The sequence below is a fragment of the Helianthus annuus genome, chromosome 17 (genome assembly GCF_002127325.2).
Source record: "Helianthus annuus cultivar XRQ/B chromosome 17, HanXRQr2.0-SUNRISE, whole genome shotgun sequence".
Taxonomy (NCBI): Eukaryota; Viridiplantae; Streptophyta; class Magnoliopsida; order Asterales; family Asteraceae; genus Helianthus; species Helianthus annuus.
Window position 1 is genome coordinate 4,633,753 of NC_035449.2, and position 27,293 is coordinate 4,661,045.

At 34.6% G+C, this 27,293-nt stretch overlaps 1 protein-coding gene across 1 annotated transcript; it reads left to right on the plus strand.

Annotated features, from left to right (window-relative positions):
• Positions 1-24,940: 24,940 nt before the first annotated feature.
• LOC110922553 (protein LOL1) lies at positions 24,941-27,293 on the plus strand. Its single transcript, XM_022166840.2, has 6 exons — positions 24,941-25,114; positions 25,303-25,486; positions 26,364-26,477; positions 26,565-26,678; positions 26,764-26,873; positions 27,003-27,293. Exons 2-6 carry the CDS (start codon positions 25,426-25,428, stop codon positions 27,039-27,041), a joined length of 438 nt encoding a protein of 145 aa, XP_022022532.1. The 5' UTR covers positions 24,941-25,114; positions 25,303-25,425; the 3' UTR covers positions 27,042-27,293.

Here is a 27,293-nt window from a genome sequence, read left to right on the forward strand (position 1 = left end):
TTAATATTTGTATTTAATTTTAATATAAGGGTATATTGGTAAACTTACATAAATCATTAATTTGTATTCTTCCACTTTAATAACTAGCTAGATTAAATTTGTAACTCCTTTTCAAAATATATACTTTTTCCAAATTAAAAAAAACAACTTAATTTGTAGTGTAGAATAAATTATTAGTTATGTAGGATAAATTACGAGTTGTGTAGTATATATTTCGAGGTGTGTAGGATAAATTTCGACTGTGTAGGATAAAATTGTATAATGTGTAGGGTATATGTAGGAAAATTTTGACATGTGTAGGTTTTGTAGATTATATGTAGGATAATTAATGATTAGTTGACTAATTAATTAAAGAGAGAAAAATTAATGATATGAGTTATAAATGAAATAGCATTTTACTAATATGTCCTTTCTTCTTTTTATTCTCACATTAAATTTCTTCTCAAATGAACCTTCCCCTATATATATATATATATATATATATATATTTGACTGAGTGGCGTAGTCATCCACCCTAGTACTATTTCTACTCGAGCACGTTTAACTATGGAATTCTCATCTCATCCATAACTATTACGCAAAAAACGTATTGGTGATGCTTGATGTCGGATATTTCTTATAGCTCAGTATCTTTTGTTGACATAACAGAACAAAACGATGTGACATTTGCCTGAAGTGTCACAAACATCTCCTCAAGGCTCATCGTTTTCGATTAGGCATACATCACCATTGTAAATAGAACATAATAAGAGTAGCTCTAATACCATTAATAAAATGTGGCATCTCATCTCAACCTGTACGTGTATGTATGTGATTGGTGTATGTGTGTATGTATATGTTGGATATTTATGTCCGGTTCGATAAGTCAACGCTGCCGACCGGGTCTTGACCCGTAAGAGTTACACCGTGGTCAACGAACTAAAATCCACTTAACTGATTTAACTGGTAATTACGAACGATACGCGAGTATTGAACTGAGAGAGGTGGGACAAGAATTCTCTTGCATCGCCATTTGGCGAGCACCTAGATTTCAGCCATGGAATTACATGTAAGGAATCTTCTTGCCACTTGTCATCCACCTAACTTGTGGCCAATCAAAACACATGCAATTTTGCATGTCTTGACACTTGGCATGCATGCAAGGATCACCAAGTCTTTTATATTTGGGTGTTGGGTCTTGTATTTGTAGTTGCAAGAATTTAACAATACACACACAACACCCACAACCCAACCGAACAAGACCGCAACCGGCCAAGCCCCGCCGACCCGAGCCGCCGGCTGCCGCCGCCACAGGACCGCCGGCCGTCTCCGCTGCTACCCGACCCATTCCCGTGTTTTGATAGTTCGTATAACTAGCACTCGTTCGTTGAACCTCGGTGTCTCAACCGGTTATTCACTAACCGAAGGTATATCTAAACCCCCTATGGTTGATGTTCTATTTCGTGTTTGCATGTTGGTGATCTTGTTCCATTACGGGTGCTCCTTGGTATAAAAATGTTCGTGTTATTTTGCTACATATGCTTCCGTTGCCTAAAAATGTGTATATAGTTTTAACTAGTTAAAGTTCATTTTGAATAACATATTTTTACATGTATTCTTTTGTAAAAAAAATGTTTTGACTAATCCTTGTAACAAAATAAACACATATTTAATATGAACCGGGTTCATAAAATAAAAGTAAAAAATATACCACGGACTTCCTTTAGTGGTATCAGAGCCGATGCTCACCACATACAAATCGAAACCGGTCTTTTTCACCGGAATAATAAATCACAAACTTTAAAAGTCTAAAGTTTTTGATTTATTTTTATCTTTGGGCTATATATATTTTTGGTCATATTTTAATTGTTATATATTTGGTTGACCAAAATTGCCCAAACATATTTTTGGTTGTGTTGAATATGTAAATCGGGCCCGACCTTGTGGTTGTGTTTATATTTGGTTTTGTTCATGGTTTTTGGCCCGTTTTGCGGCTCAAAGTTGTAATAGATTAGTTTATGGTTTTGGCCCGCTTTGTGGTTCAAAGTTGTAATAGATAAGGTTCTTTGTCTTTGTTATATTTACTTGTTAAATATTGTTGATGCGAAGACCCGAAGCAAAACCGAATGCCAAGAGGAGTCTTGGAGTTAGTGGGAGTCGCTCAATACAACAAGATGCACTCAAGTCCATCCTTGTGGTTGTTTTGTGTTTTGTGACCGTGACCCCTTGATCTTGCTACTTGGCTGTAGCAAGATCATATTCATGCCCATATGATTTACATATTCATTTTTGCTATTATGGTTGCCTTTTGATAAATGTTATCACACTTCAACTTAATACCAAAACGTATTCTTAAATTTTTTTTAAAATGAAATCGAGAAAAAGCATGTTCTAGCAACTTGCATATTTTGTAACCACTAGAGTTTTATAACATGTTTTTTCTCACATCTTTAAAACTCATAAACTTAATAGTTTTCACTATTAACTTTAATTAGTTATTCCAAGTCGCGACAAACTTAGTTTTGTAGGTTATCTAAAACTATTTGTCCCGAGAGGTGAAAGGGTCTTTTGGTTATGTCACAAATTTAATATTTAAATTAAAACCGACTATAACAACCCTATTTGGTAAAAATATCAATGGTCTATGCCATCCTACTACTAGTAACACTTAGGGCATAATGCGAACCATCAGTGTTGGAGCCACAGCACGACACTTGGTGTCTAGTTTATCCTTCCAAGGTGCAAGGGTTCCGTCGACACATCCGGCCCTTCCACATGTGAACGTTTTAGGACGACTATTACTTTTCTTCTCGTTGTAACACCTCGAATTTTTGTGTCCAATGATGTGTTAACACGTGTCATTTGATTACACGTGGCATCTATAATAAATAAAGGACTAATTTTGACAAACCTTGAAAGTATGCAAATTCGAGGGTTATAAATGTCAACAAGGGTAAATATACTGTATAGCAACCCTAAATAATGCTTGAACCTTCAAACGAATAAATCATAGATCGTACGGAAGCGAAACGCGGAAGAAAGTGAGAGATTACGAGCTACAGGGGTTAACTGTGTCAACATGTTTAATTATACCTCTGAGTGACCCTTTAACGTTCCCACGGCTTCGTAACAGTAATATACGCTCACTAGAATATACTGTATAAATTCCGCGAAGTTCCGTCTTAAAACGAGAGAGTTATACTCAAACTCGTATGAGAAGGGTTAAAAGCGTCAACAGTGAAAGTTAAGGCTTTCCAAATAATTAATAAACTAACCGGGGACTTTATAATGCGGGTAAATAACACGAGGCCCCTATCGGTAAATAACCGAGGGCCAAACCGCAAAGTTACCCCTTCAAACCCGAAAGGTCAGGTAAATCATTACGAAAGATTTCGTTATTAATTACCAGGATTTCGTAATCATTTCAAAAGATTTTAAAAATCTGAAAAACAGGCCCCTCGCGACCCGCATTGCATGTTTGGTTAAGTTGAGGCGGGCCGCGAGCCTCCTCTTTTACTCGCCTGGTATTTAAATCCCAGGCGGCCCGCATTAGAAACGCATGGAACTCCCATGCGGGCCGCATTAGACGCCCAGATGCAGAATACTTGTAACTACATGCCTTTTGGAGCCATTGAACGACCAACAACCAATTAATGGAGCATGGGCGCCCCCTACTCGACCCATAACACTTAGGGACACCTGCCCATCATCCATGATCAGTTGTAGCATGAGTTGTGATGATCTAAAGGCCTTTTGAACATTATAAATAGCCACATTGTGAGCATATGTTCACCACACCTCAAAAAACTCATCTACTGATCATTCTAAGCTCTCAAGTCCTTTTCTCTGCTCTATAAGCAAGAACACACTTCTGTAAGTCGTTCACAACCATTTTAGGCATACATTTCCATAGTTTTAGCCTATAAACCCAACCGTCGTAACTAACGGTTGTCATTACAATAACTTGCAAATGGTTCAGTCTTATGACGGATCAAAAGTAGTTTTGAGTAGGTAATTATGTGGGTAATAAACCTCTAAAAGGGTTCCCCCTGATCACCACTCTAACTATGTCAAATATCGAGTCAAACGTGCGGTTAAAAAGTCAACAGAAAGCTATTTTAGCGATTTATGCATAATCTGTAATGTATATGCCATGGAACCTGTTTTGACAATCATAAAACATGATAATAAGTATATAAACTTGTTTGCGCTCGTTTGAATCGACCATTTGCTATATTGACCCGGTTCGGAGCCGAATGTCGCAAAAGTTTGACTTTTGCTTTGACTTCAGTTCTGACCCGTTTTAGTGAGGTATAGATATACCTTAGGACTCTCTTAGGACCAGGTTACATGATGGTATAAACCTCTGTGATCGGTTCATGAATTATCCGAGTCTTTTGCGCATTTCCGTCATTCGCCTAAAAGTTGACCGTAACGGCCTTTTGAAATTAAAACGAGTATTTCGGACACGTGAACGGACCAAAACCTTGCTTATTAAATTATAAGCATGTCCTTAAAGTTTCACGTCAATCCGAGGTCTAGAATGAGAGTTATGCTAATTAGCGCGATTTAAATAAACTTTTATAATAAACGGCACAATTAGCATAACACCTATCTAAACCAAGATTTCGTCACCAAAACTTTTACCCACTGTATTAAAATAATATTTTGGGAATTTTAAAGATTTTTAATAATTTTTTTACCTCGCTCATAACCTGCGGTTATGGCTACGGTTCGGTAAATACCGAATATGCCCTTTTCGGCCAAAACATGAGTTCTACAAGGTCTTTTGACCCGATTCCAGTTGCTACTGGTTTTAAATAATAAATGAAGTATTTTAAGCTTTATAAGCTGTTCGGGAAACTCAGATTTCCTGTAGAACTCGAAAAGCCCTTTTAAAGTCTTTAAAATGACCGAAAAGCCCCTACGGGGCATAATATTAACTTAAACTCGTTACGGGCATCACGGAAGGTATCCTACTGATACCACAACCCATTTAAGGCATATTGACTTAGGAAATAAGCGTACGACTCTCATGGTTAACCGTTTCGCCTATTGCGCGCACGGTTCGGCTTATGAAACTAGTTTTCATAATTTAGCCGATACGGGTCAAATAATATCATTTGAACCCCAAAATCCAGAGTGTGAACCATTAACCCATATAAAACAAGTCTCTGAACTTGTTGGGACAGAATCACACTCCATTCTCGGTTTTCGCCTTTTCGCGCGATTAAACCATATCTATATATATCGGAACCAACCGGTCTAGGCTACGGCCATTATAACGACTCGTTAGGATTCTAAGAGGTTAATTAAAACCTTCGTTCCAGATTAGGAGCCCCAGTAAAAGCTATCGGTGATTTAATCCAATTAAGGAAATATACTTGCAAAGGTAAATACTTTAACTTATTTCCCCTATATGGGCTTGGGTTACGGTATATTAATTCCGCTTGATTGAGCATTATATTCATCCATCGCTTAGGTGGTTATTTAAATAATATGATCGGCTCATTTAAACAGTTTTGTTGCTTAAAAGCCTTTGGGGGGTTTAATGACCGTTGTCCCGGATATCCTTGGCATCATTTTACGAAATGGCCACGACCATCGACATCCCGGTGTAGGCGTACACCCGGTATAAAGTGTCGACATTAAATTAAAAGACGTAACCGTTGGTTTTTATACTACGGTTTTACGCAAACGTGGTGTGTCTATAAATCTTTAACCCGGCATGACCCGGGCTACTGAACGCATAAAAGAACATGTAAAACGTTCACAAGATTTTATTATAATTTTCCCAAGTTATAAAAGAGTTTGTGCCTTGTGCATTCAAATCAATTTTAATAAACATTTTCAAATGTGTCAGTTGAATGTATTTACCAGTGTAAACTGACGTATTTTCCCCAAAAAGATTAAGTGCAGGTACTAGACGAAATTGGCTGGTATTAGCTGCCTAAGCATCACGAATAGTCTCGCAAACTCGATGCCGTATCTGAATGAACAATATTTATTTATTTTGATCCGCTGTGGATATATTCAACTTCTGTAATACATTTGATATTACAACCAGAGGTTGAGTTTATATATTTATCTTATGCTTCCGCTGTGCATTATATAATTGTGTGGTTTGACTATATTGTTGCCAACATCGTCACGGTAATCCCCCACCGGGCCCACCGGTGAGACACGTGGAAATCGGGGTGTGACACTCGTGTTGCGTGCCCCAGCAGTCTCGAGAACAAAAGTGGCATAGATGAGGCCAAACGTATCAATGCAAGGACAAAGGTTGTCTTCACAGCATCATAAACCCCGGGAGTTGTGCTTTTCTCACAATTGACAATCGTTGTCAGTCCGCTTGAACCTCTTGCTAATGTTGCATGCCCCAGCTGCCTTTAGAAAGAGCTTCTAACCGGATTCTCGCTCCTTATCATCTCACCTCACTAAATAAGGAAATACATTAAAAATAGTAATTAAATAATTTTTGCTTAACAGATGTCATCTGAAAACAACTCCTCTTTTGCTCTTAAGTCCATACTTGAGAAAGACAAACTGAATAACACCAATTTTCTTAAGTGGCACCGCAACTTGAGAATCGTTCTCAAGATGGCAAAAAGGCTTTATGTTTTGGAAACCCCGATCCCAACCGCACCCGAGAACAACACTGTGGTTGCGAAGAAGGCTTTTGACAAACATAAAGAAGATGCCATGGAAGTTGCTTGCCTCATGCAAGCCACCATGTCTCCAGATCTTCAGAAGAATATGGAAGACATGAATGCCTTCGACATGATTGAACAACTCAAGGGCATGTTTCAGAAACAAGCTCGTCAGGAACGCTATGACACCATGAAACAGCTCATAAGCTGTAGAATGCAAGATGGTTCCTCAGTTAGTGCTCATGTCCTCAAGATGAAAGGCTACATCGACCAATTAAACAAACTTGGTTATCCTCTCCAAGATGAGATGGCTGTTGACTTCATTCTCAACTCTCTTTCCAGTCACTATGATCAATTTGTTATGAACTTTAACATGAATGACTGGGTAAAGACAGTGCCAGAGCTACATGGTATGCTCAAAACGGCAGAGATGAACATTTCCAACAAAGTAAGTTAAGTGTTAATGGTTCGATCTGGTGGTGTTAAAAAGCCCAAAACAAAGAAGAAAAGTTATAACAACAAAAACAAAGGAAAGGCTCCTGTTGCTGCCAAACCTGCCACCAACAAGAGCAATCAAGCTGTGAAAGCCCCTCTTCCAGAAGAGCGACAATGCTATGAGTGTAACAAGATGGGGCACTGGAAACGTAACTGCCCCGAGTATCTTGTCAAGCTCAAAGTGAAGAAGGCTAATGGAAAAGGCACTTCTTCAGGTATTCTAATATATGTTATCGAACTTTTCACTGTTTCAAGCAACACATGGGTATTTGATACCGGGTGTGGTTTTCACATTATTAATGTCTTGCAGGAGCCTGAGAAGTGGAAGAAACTGAAGTCGGGAGACATGGAGCTCATTGTTGGCGATGGGAAAAGAGTCCCAATTCTGGCAACTGGCACATATAATCTTACATGTCCTTCTGGTCTTGTTGTTATTTTGAACAATTGTCTTTATGCACCTGGTTTAACCAGGAACATCATTTCAGCTTCGTTGCTTTTTGAACAAGGATTTAGATATGTTTTTAATGGTGTTGCTGTTTCTGCTTATCTAAATGGTATTTACTATTTTGAGGCTAAACCTCGAAACGGTATCTATGAAATTAATGTTCAGCCTAGCAGTAACATATATCACCTTTCTAAATGTCAGAAAAATGGTGCTAGTGATTCATTCCTATGGCATTGTAGACTTGGCCATATAAGCAAGGCACGCGTAAAATGGCTCCAATCTGAGGGGATTCTTGAATCCACCGGAACGGACTCATTTGATGATTGTGAGTCTTGCTTAGCTAGCAAACTCCCCAAGGATCCCTTCACCCATGTTGGTGAACGAGCTAGTGATCTACTAGGACTCATACACTCAGATGTATGTGGTCCTTTTAGAACCATGACTAGGAATCACGAGAGATACTTCGTTACGTTCATCGACGACTATAGTCGATATGCTTATGTCTATCTCATGAAGCATAAGCATGAAACTTTCGAAAAGTTCAAAGAGTTTCAAAACGAAGTCGAAAACTAACTTAATAGAAAGATTAAAATGCTTCGCTCAGATCGAGGCGGTGAATACCTCAGCTTGGAATTTCTCGATCATATAAAGGAACGTGGAATAGTTTCACAACCCACTCCAGCAGGCACACCCCAACTTAATGGCGTATGTGAAAGGAGAAATCGAACCTTACTAAATATGATTCGATCGATGATGTGTAGAACAAATTTACCTCACTCCTTCTGGGGTTTTGCTCTTATGACTGCTGCTCGACTCGTAAATCTAGCGCCAACCAAAAGGGTAAACAAAACTCCATATGAGATATGGCATGGGCATAAGCCGAATTTGAGTTACCTAAGAGCATGGGGGCGTGATGCTTACATCACAAGTGACTCTGATGACAAGCTCGACCCTCGAGGCGAAAAGGTTGTTTTCGTCGGATACTATAACCAATGCGGTTATTACTTCTACCATCCTGATGCAAATACGATTTCCTCAAAAGGAAGGCTAAAAGGTTCCTTGAAGATGAACTTCTTAGTCGAGGAACTGGAAATAACTTAGTAGATCTTGAAGAAGTTCAAGGACTACAAACAACCGTTGACGAGGTCGGAACGTCTGAATCACAACAAATTGTTGATACTGAATCAGGCCCAAACACAAGCCTTCGCAGGAGCATCAGGACTCGTAAAGAACCCGATAGATACCTTTGGCATGTTGAGGGTTCTGAAGTCCTGACAGTAGCCGAGTCTGATGACGAGCCTACTAGTTACAAATCTGCTATTTCTAATCCAGATTCTGCGAAATGGCTAGAGGCCATGAAAGCCGAGATGCAATCCATGCGTGACAATCAAGTCTGGGACTTGGTTGAGCTACCCCCCGAATCTCGGGCAGTAGGGAGCAAATGGGTTTTCAAGAGAAAAACCGACATGCATGGAAATATACAAACCTATAAAGCACGGCTAGTAGCGATAGGTTTCACTCAAACTCAAGGTATTGACTATGATGAAACCTTCTCACCCGTTGCTATGATCAAATCGATCAGGATATTACTTGCCATAGCTGCGTACTATGATTACGAAATTTGGCAAATGGATGTTAAAACCGTCTTTCTTAATGGACATCTTTCCGAAGATGTTTATATGGTTCAACCTGACGGTTTTATCGATCCAAAATATCCTAATAGGGTGTGTAAGCTAAATAAGTCCATTTATGGACTCAAGCAAGCATCTCGGAGCTGGAATCTTCGTTTTGACCAGAAAGTCAAAGAGTTTGGTTTTGTCAAGAACGAAGATGAACCTTGTGTTTACAGAAAGGCTAGTGGGAGTGCTATATCATTTCTCATCTTGTATGTAGATGATATATTGATCATTGGAAACAACATCCCCATGCTTAAGGAGATTAAACATTGGTTGGGATCTTGCTTCGCTATGAAGGATCTTGGAGAAGCCGCTTACATTCTAGGAATCAAGATCTATAGGAATAGATCTAAGCGACTTCTTGGGCTAACTCAGAGCACATACATAGATCAAGTAATGAGACGCTTCAAGATGGAAAACTCCAAGAAAGGAGGTGTTCCAATGACTAAAGGAACCGTCTTGGACAAATCGCAAGCTCCCTCTGAGGACCAAGAGATAAAGCAAATGGAAGCAGTTCCATATGCTTCAGCGATTGGTTCTATCATGTATGCTATGGTATGTACTCGACCAGACGTCTCGTATGCTTTGAGCATGACCAGTCGTTACCAGCAGAGCCCTGGGATTGCCCACTGGACTGCAGTTAAGAACATCCTTAAGTACTTGAGAAGGACAAAGGATATGTTCTTGATATTTGGAGGAGTCAATGAGGAGCTCACTGTAAAATGTTAAACTGATGCTAGTTTTCAAACTGATCGAGATACCTCTCGCTCACAAACGGGTTTCGTGTTCACTCTCAACGGAGGAGCTGTCTCATGGAAAAGCTCCAAGCAGAGTGTTGTAGCTTATTCTACCACGGAATCTGAGTACATTGCCGCATCGGATGCCGCAAAGGAAGCTGCTTGGATGAAGAAGTTCATAACCGATCTCGATGTGGTTCCAAGTATCATGAAACCCATCCAGATATTTTGTGATAACACAGGTGCTATTGCTCAAGCCAAGGAGCCTAGATCACATCACAAAGCCAAGCATATTTTGAGAAAGTTTCACTACATACGTGAGATTGTGGAACGTGGAGACATCGTTATAAGCAAAATTGACACAGATCAAAACTTAGCTGACCCATTTACTAAGCCAATGACTCAAGAGAAACATGACCGTCATATGGACGCTATTGGGCTTAGATTAGCTAGTGAAATGTTTTGATTTAGTATTTGGATGTACGGACATCAAACAGTTGTATTCCTGTATTCATTTTGATTTACTAGTTAAATGCAATTCTTGAATCCTACAACTGTGTTCGAATTTGATACGTTTAATCCATGAATCTTGTATTCTAAATTATCCGTAGTCGGTCAGACTCGTGGGAACGACTCTGAATTAAGACTATTCTGATTTTGGACTCAAGGAATTGACTTCCAAATTCACAGGCTTCATTATGAATAACGCTGGATGTAACTCGCATCAAATCATCTTCATGGATCTTAGTCATAAGATGTTTTGATTTGGGCATACTCATTTAGTATCCTCTGACCTGAGATACATACTAGAACTTTCGTTTACTTAAGACTATCCTTTGACCAGTGTCAACCGCTGTCGCGTAACTGCCAGTCATAAAGGCATTGGTTGGGAGTGGTTCTGAAGTTCAGTGGGAGTTGTATGTAGTCAAGATGGGATTCTGTACTCTTACATTATATGTAACAGTTAGACATCTGGGCGCCCTCGTTGATTCAAACTGGCAAAGTGTAAGGCCTTACCTAAACTGACTGTGTGTTTGATTTGACCACTTTGATTCTTGAACGAGAACGATAATGATTGAACGCCATATGAGATTGAATCTGATCCATGTCTCATTGTTCAATTGATGTCTTTTACAGAAGGGATAGATGACAACGATTGCCATAAGTCTATTGTCTTCAAGTAGCAAGCCGTTGCTAAAGGGAAGATACCTTGGTTAGTGACTTTAAAGTGTCATGACCTGTTGGGGGCAACTATGTGTAGCTAGAGCACCGCTGGCTGTCTGCGTTGAGATCTTATCAGAGACCGTCCAAGTGGGAGCTGTTGGATATTTATGTCCGGTTCGATAAGTCAACGCTGCCGACCGGGTCTTGACCCGTAAGAGTTACACCGTGGTCAACGAACTAAAATCCACTTAACTGATTTAACTGGTAATTACGAACGATACGCGGGTATTGAACTGAGAGACGGGTTCGTAAATCGGGTGGGACAAGAATTCTCTTGCATCTCCATTTGGCGAGCACCTAGATTTCAGCCAATAGAATTACATGCAAGGAATCTTCTTGCCACTTTTCATCCACCTAACTTGTGGCCAATCAAAACACATGCAATTTTGCATGTCTTGACACTTGGCATGCATGCAAGGATCACCAAGTCTTTTATATTTGGGTGTTGGGTCTTGTATTTGTAGTTGCAAGAATTTAACAATACACACACAACACCCACAACCCAACCGAACAAGACCGCAACCGGCCAAGCCCCGCCGACCCGACCCGAGCCGCCGGCTGCCGCCGCCACAGGACCGTCGGCCGTCTCCGCCGCTACCCGACCCATTCCCGTGTTTCGATAGTTCGTATAACTAGCACTCGTTCGTTGAACCTCGGTGTCTCAACCGGTTATTCACTAACCGAAGGTATATCTAAACCCTCTATGGTTGATGTTCTATTTCGTGTTTGCATGTTGGTGATCTTGTTCCATTACGGGTGCTCCTTGGTATAAAAATGTTCGTGTTATTTTGCTACATATGCTTCCGTTGCCTAAAAATGTGTATATAGTTTTAACTAGTTAAAGTTCATTTTGAATAACATATTTTTACATGTATTCTTTTGTAAAAAATATTTTGACTAATCCTTGTAACAAAATAAACACATATTTAATATGAACCAGGTTCATAAAATAAAAGTAAAAGTTATACCACAGACTTCCTTCAGCATATGTGACACAACCTAAGATAAAGATTAACTACACTAGTATCGGCTGACATCATGCATATATAACAACTTTATATGTCAAATTACATTGCATTTCAAGTTATTACATACAAATCACATTACATTTGCAATTGTGATGCCTAGAACTTCATACAACGTGGCGAACTAACTAACTAACACCATATATCCTGCTAAGATGACAAATTAAACGTTGCATTTGCCATATAAAATATCTTAGACCACCAATTCCTACAATAAGACCGTTCTTTCTAACACACGAAGAACATAGATGATAGATCGATAAGTAGAAATATAAACTCAAAAAATGGAAATTATGTGTTTGAAGAATGATGGATGGTTCTAATGTTATATACAAAATCTGTGAATCAACACTGACGGGTAGTCGTAGGAAATATATTTACACGAAAAAATAGGAATCATATTTCTGAAAAAGCCTGTGCATGGGAGACTGTATTTTTAGAAACTAGCAAGTTGTCCGACGGAAAGACGACCGTCGGAACTCAAACTTGTAAAAAGCCTGGCAAAACTATTGGTCTTACACCGTTGACGAAACAACGACATTAATATGAACTGTTGGAAGATCTGACGGATCATCGATGAAGTCTTAAATTTTGATTAAAAAAGGTTATATAAAATGAATTTTGATGGTATTCGTCGTTGATCCATTGGTATTTTCCTACGGAAAATATCTGGTCTGTGAAAGTACAGTTTTTTGTAGTGTACCCAATTTACTTAAAGCTTAAGAAATGAAACTCGAAATGAGTTGAATTTGAACTCTCTTAAATTAAACAACCTCAACTTAGGGAAAAGATCAAATAGGAAGTTAATTTTCGCTAGGAAGGATAGGAAGCCATAGGATTATGACATGTGGCAAATTTTAAAATAAAGAGAAATGGTATTTTAGTCAATCCAACTCCTTCTTCTTCCTTTTTCAAAACCCAGTAAATTCAAAAACCCACCATTTTCAAAACCCACCATCTTCAACTATTTCTTCACTTTCTATCTCAATAATCACTACATTATAGTGCGATTTTCATCACCAATCAATGATTCAGAACCCGATCAACGTGTTCTTCAGCTTTTTTTTTAAGAAAACCCAGTTTAATTTCATAAAAAAAATCTCGTTTTTTTCCGGTGATTTTGGAGATAATCACTCGATTCGTTCGATTCGAGCGTTGATAACTGTTTCTATCATTCAAATTTCGTCAATTGATGAAGAAATCGGCTTTGATCCATGTAAGAAATTCTTTAATTTCATTTTCACGATCTGGGTTTTTGATTTAGTCATTGCGTTTTACGATCTTTGCGAGGGTCCGGGGGCGGCAGCCCCCGGTAGCGGGGTCCCAGGGGCGGCAGCCCCTGGCGGGGTCCAAGGGGCAGAGCCCCTGGCTTTTTTCGATTAAATTGCTGTACTAAAAACGCATCAGAAAAAGAGAGTTTTATGTGGTTTCTGGCTATTGCGTTTTAGAAAAAAAAAAAAAAAAACACATTTTTAAGTGTTTTTAGTCATTGCGTTTTAGGTAAAACACATTTTTTAGGTGTTTTTAGTCCATTGCGTTTTAGAATGAGTTTTTTTAAGTGTTTTCTGGCCATTGCGTTTTACAAATAAGACATTTCTTTGTGTTTTTTGTGCATTGCGTTTTAGGTAAAACACTTTTTTATGTGTTTTTTGTGCATTGCATTTTACAAATAAGACATTTGTTTGTGTTTTCTGGTCATTGCGTTTTACAAATAAGTCATTTCTTTGTGTTTTTGGTGCATTGCGTTTTAGAAAAATGTCATTTTTTAGGTTTTTTTTTTCATTGCGTTTTACGTAACTGGTGGTTTTTTCTATTGCGTTTTACGCAACTGTGTTTAATTTTTTTTTTAAATATAGCAATAGTATACTCGTTTTAAAGATTAAAAAACGCTCGTTTTTTTGGTGCAATTTTTATAAAAAAATAATGTCGTATGAAAGAGTTATGTTTAAAAAATTGGGGGGGGGGGAATTGGAGGAGAGAGAAACTATTGGCTTGGATTGACTAGAATGCCCTTGAACAAACTCACGCGCCTCTTTTCTTCCTTTCAATTTCCCTGATTTAATCTTAGCCCTTGATTAACTTAATGGATGGTCAAGATCACTTCTTATCCTTCCTAGCCAAATAAACTTTCTATTGTATCTCCACCTACTCAACTTAAGTTAAAACAAACTTAGACTCCGCTTAACTCGTTTATACCCTTACTTATACCCTTTGGTCCAAACTACCATGCCAAAAAAAAAAAAAAAAAAAAAAATACTATAAATACGTTGTGTATCACATATTAACAATTAGAAAGCTGTAGACATATGCTTAATATGTTTTCCACATTTGAAATTTGTGATAAACTGGTTTTTCTAAAAGCAATCATACATATATGTTACCGTCTAGTCATACAAAGAAGATAATAATTATACAACTTTTTACTTTTATCTAGTTGTAAATTTTTTTGCTAAACAATACATTAACTTCTATCCCACATAAATTTCTTTACTTCATTAAACAAAACATTAAGTATCTGGTCTTGTTCGTGTAGTATTTTATGGCCGTTTATAATCATAAATACATTGGAACGATTAAAGTCAGCCAACTTAAATAGTTTGTATCTGTATTAGTTACTTTTTTTTAATTTAAATGTACTTTTTTGGTACATTATCTATAGTAGTTGTATATCTAATTTTTACGTATCTATTTTTATGTATTTGTATGATTGTACATTTCAAGGCATTATGTATAAGGGTTGAGATCCTGTACAAACAGTGCTAATTATAAGAACCGTAAGAACAGATCTGAACCATTAATAATTAAAATCAAGGGTTGATATTGATTATAAATAAAACCCTTATAATTAAAAATTACTACTAACAAATTATGGGTAATTTTGTAAAATTACTAGTCATTTGACCATTTTCCATTAAATACAAATTCCACCAAGGTTTTTTAAACTAAAATAACTTTTATATACTTCATTATTTAAAAAAAATATATATACCATAAAATCAAGTATTTTTTTATCTTTAATATGAGTACCATATTGCTATACCTTTTTTGTATTTATAAAAGTGATTTTTAAAAAAGTTAACAAAAGGTGTTTTATAATTGTGCTGATAACGTGCTGATTATGTGTTAGTTACAAAATAATACAAACAAACATCAAAAGTAGATATAATCAGCACATCTAGTGTGCTGATAATGGAGAATGATTGAGGATGTTGTGCTAATGTCGTTTATGTTGATAATGAAGAACGATTGAGGACGATGTGCTGATAATGAAGAACAATTAAGGATGTTATGCTAATTATATAGTGGTGTGCTGATTATATTTTTTGTAATTATTTTTAATTAGTTATAAATAAATATGGTCAAAAGGTCTGAATTACCCCTAAACTAATTTTTTATTGATGGACACTTGTCAATTATGTGTTGGTTCTTACGGTTCTTACAAACTTAAGTTTTGTATTTGATCCCATTCCTTATGTATAATACACAGACATAAATGCAATACGTGAAAGTCATTAACATATTTCATGACTTTAGAATTTAGAGACAAAATTGTATTATATATAGACAATGACGTATAAGTATCTATCCAAAAATGATTATTCATTATTGATACTTGGATGAAAATATTTTAAAGAGGTTTTAATTTTGATGACGTGTCTATCCTTTTAATATCCAATTACTAGTAATGTTTATCGAATCGAATAACGAATTCTTTAATATTCGAATCGAATATTTCGATTTTTTACTAGAATTCGCATTCGATTCAATTAGTATTTGAAACTCGAATTCGAATAAATTCAATTTAATTAAAATTCACCCTAAAGAATAAATTATTTTACTTTCATTGTTTTTAAAACTATTAAAAGGTAATTATATTCAACATAAAATATAATAATCTGTAAAATTAATTAACTATCAATACATCAAAACACCAAAATTTAGAAAATAGGTTGGTTAGTGATAACAATTTAAGTTAGCTAAAAATTTAAAAGGGTAAATTACTTTTTGAGTCCCTGTGTTTTAGTGGTTTTAACCAGTTGAGTCCAAAAGCAAAAAGTTTAACGACCTGAGTCCTTAGCCATTTATTTTATAACGTTTTGAGTCCAATTTTGTTCATTTTATAATGATTTGAGTCTAAAAAATTGGACTCAAAAGGTTAAAATCTGGACTCATAAGGACTCAAATGGTTAATGAAAATGCTTATAGGGACCCAGGTCGTTAAACTTTTTGCTTTTGGACTCAACTAGTTAAAACCACTAAAACACAGGGACTCAAAAAGTAATTTACCCAATTTAAAAATAAGTAGTACGAGTTATTTGGTAGTAGGTTTGGTAATGTTATAACTTATTAATAATAAACTTATCATTTATGGATGTAGTTCATACTTTGGTCAAGTTTAGAAGTTATATGTGCATGTATATATATATAGGGAGCCGCTAGAATGAAAACCACCCCGAGTTGTAAGAACCGCGAGAACTACACCCCACGGGTCGGCGTTCACCATGATTTTTTTTTTTACGACTAGATGTGTGTATTATAAACACAGCCGTAAAAAAAAAAATTTAAACGCCGCGGCCGATGGGGTAGTTTTTTACACCACAAGTTTGGTGGAAAAAAAAAAGAAAAAAGAAAAAAAAATAAAAACACCAAACTTGTGGTGTAAAAAACTACCCCCTCGGCCGCGACGTTTAAATTTTTTTTTTTTACGGCTGTGTTTATAATACACACATCTAGTTGTAAAAAAAAATCATGGTGAACGCCCACCCGTGGGGTGTAGTTCTCGCGGTTTTTACAACTCGAGGTGGTTCTCATTCTAGCAGCCCCCTATATATATATATATATTAAATAATTATATATAAATTGAATTCGAATTTCGAATCGAATCGAACTGAAAATCATAAATTCGTATTAGATTATTAGACTCGAATACGAATCAACTCGAATTCGAACCTTATTAATCGAATTCGAATCGAGCCGAATTTTGAATTTTTCGAATTCGAATAAAATTCTAAACAACCTTACATCCAACTTACATAGTTTGTTATTTGTCTAAATAGACTTAATTTTAGTGCATGAGTATAGTCAATTATTCATATTACATGTAGTTTTTGCATATCCTATGCAAAATACCAAAATCACCCTTTTACAATTTTTGATTGGCATAGATATTTCCGACATAATTGACGATATAAAAAGCGATCATCTTAATGACGTTTTGACGTTTCAAAAGACAATTTGATGAGTAGATATTATTATGTGCAAAAAACTCAGAATCTTATCATGGCCACAAGAGATGGTGATATAAGTTTGTTTTGCTGTAAAATCATGTTGTCTCCGTTCATGTTTTGGGGGTCTAGTTCACATGTGTTTGGTCCCAAACTTATAAAGTGTTGGCTCATCTTTATAATGTTGTTTTGTACTACCTATGGACCTTTGTGTTTAATTTCATCTCAAATGATATATTCTTGTTTATTTATTTTACTTTACATGACTTAGGGGTGTTTGGGATTGCGTTTTCAACCTGATTATTTGATTATTGTGTTTTGAAATCGTAAAAAATCTATTTTGAGTGTTTGATAAAAAATAAATAAAAAGTGATTTTTTACGTTTTGTAGAGTTCAAAACGTGATAATCCATAAGTAGGTCACCCCTTGCTGCAGGAAAACGTGATAATCCAAAAACTGATTTTTTACGTTTTCACTTATTTATTTTTTTGAAATATATATACTTGCCAAACACTCAAATAGTTGATTATCTGATTATTGTGATATCAAACAACATAATCAAATCCAAACAATGTTGATTATCTGATTATTGTGATATCAAACAACATAATCAAATCCAAACACTGTCTTTCTGCAGCACGTTTTGTTACAGCTAGTTATCTGATTCTGATTATTCAAAACGCATAATCTATTTTCAAAACTCAACCCCAGTTAAACTGATAAAAAATTTTCTATAATCAATTAACTACAAATGATTAGACAAAACCAAGTTTTTATATGCTTCTATATTTGTCTTAGTGGTGCATGTTTGAAAAACAAAAACATGGATGGAATCTTTAGGGACATGTCGACCATGACTCTTTATGTGTGAGACTATAAGTGTTACATGTTTGGTAATTTATTACTAAAATCTACAACTAAAATACTAACATTTAAGAAAAAAATATATGCTTTAAATTAACATACTTTCTAAATCATTATTATTATTATTATTATTATTATTATTATTAGTATTATTATTATTATTATTTATAATTATTATTACGTGATAAATAAAAACCTTAGGGGATACATGATATAATTCAAGGCATCCTTAATTTTTGTTTTTTTCGCTTAAACCATACAAACGTATACTCATTTAACTTACACGCGCATCCTTACATGTTTCAAATTTAGCCGATTTCCTTTTCAGTATTAGATTTAATACATTCCTTATTTTGTTTTCATCAATCTTGCATAATTTTATTATTTAAGTTTTACTAATTTTATAATAAAATTTTAACTTACTGTTATTTTGTTTTAATTTTTCTAATTATGTATTCAAGAGTTATGATTCTCATTTTCCTCAATTGTTATTTTATCCTACTTATTTAAATTTACAAAAAATAAAACCAAATTTTACTAATTCAATACACAAGATTTTAAGCTAGTAATTTATAAAGGAAAACATTGTTATAGAGTAAATTACAAGTTTTGTCCTTTACGTTTACATCAAATTTCAGGCGCTGTCCTTTTGGTCAAAAGTTTACAGGCGGTGTCTTTAACCTTTCAAAATCTTGCATGTTTTGTCATTTAGACCAAACCTGGTTAGAAATCTCAGTTAAAGGGTAGAATGGTAATTTCCCTCCCAACCTTTTTAATTCTCCATTTATAACCTACACCAACCCCTCAATTCATCTTCTTATCACATTGTTGTCCCTCATCTTTCATTGGGTTTTTAGCACAATTCCAAAGAGTATCTTATGCGGAGGATTTTAAGCTTACAAACATCCATAAAGCTCAGATCGAATCCATATAAAAAAAACAGGGCTCAATTTTGTTCAATGAGCACCCCTGATTTTCAAGCACAATGCAGTGAAATTCGGATGCTAGTAGGAATTGTTCTCTCTTCCATTAACAAAATGTTAAACCAATTGGACCCTAAATCATTAATGGTCCACATCTTGTTTCAATCATTTAGTTTTACGCCCAGATTAATCATGGTTTCTACAGCCAAGGTAAAAGCTATAGATTTTTTCAGGTAGTTATTCATTAACATTCTCGGATATTCATGCTTTCTTAAGATATGTTGTCATCATTAGTATTAGATCATGTTGCCCGTGTTTGATGAAATTAAACCCATTCTCAGATTGATCGTATATTCATGATTTGTTATATGTTGCCCACCAAGTGTTTGATGAAATGTCACAATGAAATTAAACAGATTATGTGTGTATATTTTCTTCAACTTTGTTGGGTGTTGGATTGTTTGTGTTGATCTGTTGGGAGAAGGTGCCTAACTGCCTTTTGTGGAAATTTAATCGAACAAAATCGAGCCTTTGCGTTTGATTTCACCCATGGTTCCATCTAGAATTTTTGCGTTTGGCTAAAAACCCTAAGACTGAAAGTTGAGGGACAGCTATGTGATAAGAAGATGAATTGAGGGGTTGGTGTGGGTTATAACTGGGAAGTACTTTTGCTTCTCACTTGTTTTGTTTGTTGGTTGATATAAAATTTACTGGGGTAACCCTTTACCAAAAAAAAAAAAAAAATTGAAAAGGTTGAGAGGGAAATTACCATTTTACCCTCATGTGCATTGCACATGACATTTTTTAACTGGGATTTCTAACCAGGTTTGGCCTTAAGGACAAAACGTGCAAGATTTTGAAAGGTTAAGGACACCGCCTGTAAACTTTCGGCCAAAAGGACAGCGCCTGAAATTTGATGTAAGCGTAAAGTACAAAACTTGTAATTTACTCATTGTTATATATACCCTTTAAGGATGATTATGATATTACCATAAAAACATGTCATTTAATACTAAGACCATGCGTAGTGGGCGTTGTTGCCCAACTTTTTTCCCTCAAACACGCCGAAACACGCCCACCCCCTGGGCATTATTGGGCGTTATTGTTCAAAAAAACCCCTAGGCGTTTTTTAAATCACGCTTTGTGCAAATTTGAAGGGCCAATCACATTTAATCTTTCTTTTTTCTGGCCAATAGCTTTTTTTGTTGAGTTTTTTATTTTTATTTTATTCTTTACACCCTTTTAACATAATGCCTACATCCCCACTACACACATGTTAGAAAAACATCCAATAATGCGCTTTGTTGATTGTACTGTCACATGGCGGAAAACGCCCAAGGATAGGGGCATTATTCACCCTTACCACTACGCATGGTCTAAGGAAAAGTATTTGTCTTTGATAAAGAAAAACATGTAAGATATATAAATTGATATATGACAAACACGTAAACCTACAGCAAAATTACTTTTTTTTTTCAAAAGATATACTCCAAACTGCTTTATTATTAAATTAGTGGGTTACACATCCATGCTTCATGGTGGGGGATGAGCTGATTTTTAAAAACATTTAATGAAAATCCAGATGTAATGATAATATTATTGATGGGAATTCGGTCGACATTGATTTGGTTTATTGTGGTATCTATACGGTTCTGACACTCGGTATAGCAACCGAAAGAGAAAACCTAAAAGTCGGCTAAAAGAATACAGACACGTGTTTTAACTCGACTAAAAAAAAATGAATTCAGCAACGCGTTCCGCTGGGGTATAGATTTGGTGGAAAGTAAGCAAGGGTCGGTTTTGAAAACTTGTACATTAGTTTTTTAAAAATTAACATTGAAACGATGCTAATAATATTGTTTTGGATATTTTTGCTACTAAAACATTGATCATGTCAATGTCATGATTAAGTCCTAATACTATTAACAATGATTTTATAATATACAATACTTAAAATTAAATGTGTTGTGAATTGCATCATTTTTTTTTTTTACCTTTCAAAAAAAATATACATATCCTAAGTGCACTTTTTTATGATAAAAATAAGAACATGTGAAACAAATGTTACTGAAGAAAAATATTACTTACAAATTTACAAATGATCATATGTTTATAATCCGTCACCGTGATAGCAAGCAAAAAGTTGTTTAAAAGGTGACAAAAATATTGAAATAATAATGATAATAAATTAATAATAATGAAAGATCTTAAGAAGATACTACGAATGTGTATATAATTATAAGCCACGATCAGTTGGTGAAGCGACTGTTGATCGATTGCAATAATTCTCGCAAAAGTTGTATAAACAAAACCACGGGCGATACTCATAATCAAGTTTGACAAAGCAGAAATCAAGAAAAATAAATGTTATGCGACAAAGAATAAAATAAACAAACGTTAAAAAATAAATGTTACTTTGAGAAAAGTTTAGAAACGTTAAACAGAGATTTACAAAAATACGATTAAACAAACAAATTGTTTAAAAAATTTTTAAATTAAGTTTTGTAAATAAATCACATTCGAGACTTTGAACTTATTATAAAATTATTATAGAATAATTTTATTTTAATAATCTCAACTATTATTAATTGACCTTCATCGGTTTTAATTATAAAAATCACAACTGATAGTCCCAACTATTAACATATTAACCCCCAATGTACCCTGATTAAGAAAACGCTAATGCTGTTAGTCATCGATCGCCGGCAAAAAAAAAAAAAAAAAAAAAAAACGTTTTTTTACCAGAAAACTCATTTTTTTGCTGGAAAACTCAATCTTTTCACCCCAAACCTCTTTGTATCCTTAGATTGTACCTTTAGAAACATTTTTCTAATAAAATCAACTATTAATGTAATCGAAAAAAAAACATTTTATTCTTTGCTAGAACACTCCTTTTTAGCTAGAACACTCCTTTTTAGCTAGAAAACTTAATTTTTTCGTCCAAAACCGCTTTGTAAGTTGTAACCCTAGATCGGACATTTAGGAACCTTTTTTCTAGTAAAAGACTCAATTATTGAGGTCGCAGGAAAACTCATTTTTGGCCGAAAAACTCAACATTTTCGTCCCAGACTTCTTTGTAACCTTAGATTGGACCTTTAGAAATATTTTCCGGCCAAAAACGTTTTTCCAGCGACCGACAACTAACGACGTTAGGGTTACGTTAGTCAAAGTCCACTAGATGCCAATATGTTAATAGTTGGAACTGCCGGTGATGGTTTTTGTAGTTGGGACTCGTGGTGGCCAATTAATAATAGTTAGAATTATTTAAATCCATTATTCTTAAAAATAAAATGCTGATTAAAAAGTTAAGGATTTTGATATATATTTAGTTAAGAAGTCAAAAGTTTTTATAAAAAGCGAGGAGACATATGGCTTATAAGATTTTGTGGAATGCATCTTTTTTAAGATGTAATTCAATTCCTAACTAAGTCAAAGAGAGATAAACTAATCACATAAAAAGGTATTCAATTTAAGTGAGAAAGAGACAGAGACGTAACCAAATCATTTTCTTAGCAACGAAGTGCTTACCAAAAGTAGCTTTGGTATCTCTTCCCATCTTTCAAAATTAGACCGGTTTACTATTAACAATTTTATTAATCACAATATATATATTTTCGAGAGTAAGTTGGATGATCGAATCGTAGTCATTCTACGGTTCGACTTTGTAAGGAAAAACTCGTGGCGAAGGACCAAAAAGTAAATGTAAAGTGTGTTTGTTTATACTCACCGGATCACTATTACACTATAAATCTTTGAGGTTATGTATTGATATATCCGACTTTAAACTATGTATTTAATGTTGTTTGATCTTTAAGTTTTCATAAGATATATTAATTCAAAAAATAAAAAACTTTTATAAAATCGAAGAAAAAAAATAATTTATTCACACCCTTCTTATCAAAAATCTTTTATAAAAATGAAGAAAAAAATAATTTATTCACACCCTTCTAATTTCTTACATACTTTTCTATAAAGAAATACATTGGTTTATAGAAATTGATGTAAACGTGAAATAGGACTATCAATAAATAAATAATGTGGATGCAAAAAGGTGTATTACCGGACACGCTAATCGGCTCACACCATCACCCCGATGATAGTGGAGGCGACCCTCCGTTTAGGGGTAAGAGGGCAAGAGTTAACTCATAGAGACAAGACGCAGTAGCCCGGAATCGAACTTACACTGAGGGCCAATAAATAAATTTTGTAATAATAAAACTGAGATTTATGTTAATGAATAATAAAAGAATCAAACAAAACTTTTAGGGGTACGACACTATGAATTCATGACCATTGAAGTGCAGGAAGCCAGACCTTCAGTTTCCAATTAAGGTAGGGACCTATTGCATAATTTATTATTATTTTTTCCAATAATGGTACTCTTTAATAAAATTTTAATTTAATTTACTTTTGGGATGAATGGTGACGTGGGCAAATCTTAGTTGTTGGATGGCTCATGACATTTCTCACGTGTGTGGAGTGACTTGTAATATTTTAATCACAAAATATTAAATATGTCTCCCTTTATTTTAACAAATATATAAAGTTTATAAAAAAATATTTATATTTCAATAACCGAAAATTCAAAATTTTAAAATTTACACAATATAAAAATAAAACTATTTTACTTGACCTTTAAAATAGGATTAATCGTAAACTTGTATTTAACATATTAACATTATAATTTTGTATTTTCAAAAGGCGTAAAAATTACTATTCTATGCGTTAAAAATCCAAGACGAGTGACGACCATATAAGAATAATATCTATCTTTGACATGTTCAATGTTTATCCTTACTGTTTCATGTTTGAAGATTTGCCCTCTTCTTCAAATAGTTGTCTAGCATCCTCTATATTATTGATCTAATATTGTTATTAAACAATGACAAAAAAAAAAAAAAAAAAAAAACAAGGCAAGTTCTTCTTTTCGCCATTGGTTCTCGGCGATGCTCACTTGCTCTCCCTCTTCGATACTTTATTTATGTATGTATCTTGATCAACGATCATCATCTTAACTATGTTTCATGCGTGTTTTATAATTAGATTCCCATGTATCGCATATTTTTCTTTATTTCATCTTCATCATCGACAAATTCTTCATTCGTCGATGACCTTCTATCCCCTCTCCTCTTCATGTTGTCGGTCTAGCTCCTTTGTTCTTCCTTGTTTAAATCAGAGGTTAAATACTTAGATGAAAAAAGGAATAATGGATTCTAATAATCCAAACTATTTACTCGTTGGCCGGCAATGATCCCAACTTAAAAAATAACCAGTGGTGGTCCCACCTTTTCGCATATTGTAAACTAATGAACCTTTATTAATAGAACTTTAATTTCTTTTTGTCCCCTTATCCTTTTCGGTTTAGTAAAGGTCCATTAGTTTACAATATATGAAAAAGTGTAACTATCACTAGTTATTTTTGAAGTTGGGACCGCTGCCGGCGAAGGACTAATAGTTAGGATTATAAAAATCCATTATTCCATGGAAAAAAAAAAAGAAAAAAACTGATGGGGGTTGTTACTTGTACCATGTATTAAATGTATAGGTATTATTATCATAAATAATATAGATAATAATATATATATGAAGAAGGTTGATATTATAATACACACATGATACATTGTGGGACCTAACAATGTAATGATAGTAGGCCAAACACAAAACCGGTTGTGCAAATCCAGTGTGCGGACTCACTGGTATAAAACCGTGATGAAAAATTGATAACACAACAATATAGAATAGCTTTTGCAATTAAGACCATAATGACACCATCTTAACACACCAACCTATAGCTTTTCTTTTATCACCTTCATCATATTTGTTCATATAATCTCTCTCTCTCTCCCCCTCTTTCTTCAATAACCAGCAAAGGTGCGTGTTCAAAACATGCGACGCAGCTAGTTGCCTGTTTACCCGTTTATCTGTCACTTGTTCGTAATTGGTTGTTTTGCCATTTTAATTTACTATCTATATAGATTAAAACATCATATATGCACTAATATTTTACCTCTGTTTTTTTGTGTGTTTTTTTTTTTAATTTTTTTTAATGATTATCTCAGGTAAATGAAGCGAGTGGAAGGGAAGAACTAGTGCTGCAAGCTTCAATATTTGTAAATATTTTTTGAAATCTTGGAGTTGAAGAAAGTGATATTTTTTTTTTTAATCAGATTTAGTGATTTACAATGCCAGTTCCTTTAGCTCCATATCCATCACCTCCTGTGCCACTTACAACTCCTGATAATGGTATCATTGCTTTTTGTTAATTTTTATTCATGAAATATTTCAGCATATGACTTTGTTTGATAATTTAGTAAGTGTATATACACAAACATATACATATATATATATATATATATATATATACATATACATATACATACATATAATTTGGTTATTACACATATGTAAACTGATTACAAATATGTAATCACAAAGTACCCTTGAATAGTAATAATAAATGTATAAAATAAGTAAATAAAATGATTGGTTATTTGGTTGTTAGGAGTTCTCGAACTTGTTAAATTATTTGGAGTTCTGAAATGAACCCAACCTGTATATATGTAGCATGTGAAGGTACACATATGAGGTGTATATGCGTAGTTCACAAGCTACACATATGTAGCTCGTCAAGCTACATATATTTTTTTCTTTTTAATTTTTTCAAAAATAATACTAACATGTAAAAGAATGAAAAAAAAAAAAAATTGTTTAAAATTTCACAAGCTACACATATGTAGCTCGTCAATCTAGATATATATTTTTTTTCTTTTTAATTTTTACAAAAATAATACTAACATGTAAAAGAATGAAAAAAAATTGTTTAAAATTGGTTTTCTCGAAATTTATGTTGTCTTTTAAGTTTTCTAATGACCCCTTTCCTATATATAAAAAAAATAAAGAAACAAGATTTTGTATGAGAAAAAAACTTACTATATTCTTAATTAATGATAAAATAACATGATGATAGGTGAAGTTTAGTGCATATCTTCTTGACAACCATTCCCAAAATGCTGGAAAAAAAACAAATTGCTCTGTTTTTTTTTTTTTTTTTTTTTTTTATTTTTTTTAAGATCTAACTTTTATAAGACAAAGAAAACCTCATAAAACTATTGTAAACCAGGTTCTCAAAGCCAGCTAGTATGTTCGGGATGTCGAAATCTTCTACTTTACCCTGTTGGAGCAACTTCAGTATGCTGTGCAGTTTGTAGTGCTGTCACTGCTGTTCCTCCACCTGGTAAATCACAATTTGATCAGTTTATGTTTATCTAAGGTTTTCATAGCATATTTATTATTTTTATGATATGTTTTATATATATTTTAGGCACAGAAATGGCACAATTGGTTTGTGGAGGCTGTCACACATTGCTCATGTACATCCGTGGGGCGACAAATGTAAAATGTTCTTGCTGTCACACCATTAATTTAGCCTTAGAAGGTAATCTAACTACTGATTAATCTCACAATCATTTGATTAAATTTTTTTTTTAACAAAAAAAAAAAATTGTGAATATTTTCGACAGCAAATCAGGTAGCACATGTCAATTGCGGAAACTGTAGAATGCTTTTGATGTACCAGTATGGCGCTCGTTGTGTGAAATGCGCAGTTTGCCAATTTGTTACCTCCATCGGGGTAAGCACGAAACCTTTACTTCTTCTACTTGTGTCAATGCAACTATCATTAATGTGTGACAATGTTATAACGTATGTATCTATGTGTGTGCGTGTGTGTATATGCGGGTGTGTGTTTTTTGATGCGCAGGCGTCCACAAGTGCTACGGAACAGAAGATCAATACCTAAATATTATCGCTTTAAATCCATGGTGAGTTGGTGGCCGCATGCGTAATGTATAGATTTATGAATATGAATTTCCTCTTGCTTGAGATGATCATTGTCTTTCTCATAAATATTATAAAGTGCATATTAAAGAATAAGCCTAGGTTTTGGCAGGCGAGTTTTGGATACGAGAAATATCTTATTATGTGAGAAACTTATGGTTGTAAGTTGGTGTTTGGTTTTTCGGATAATGACAAGTTTTCTTTTGGTTTTTAA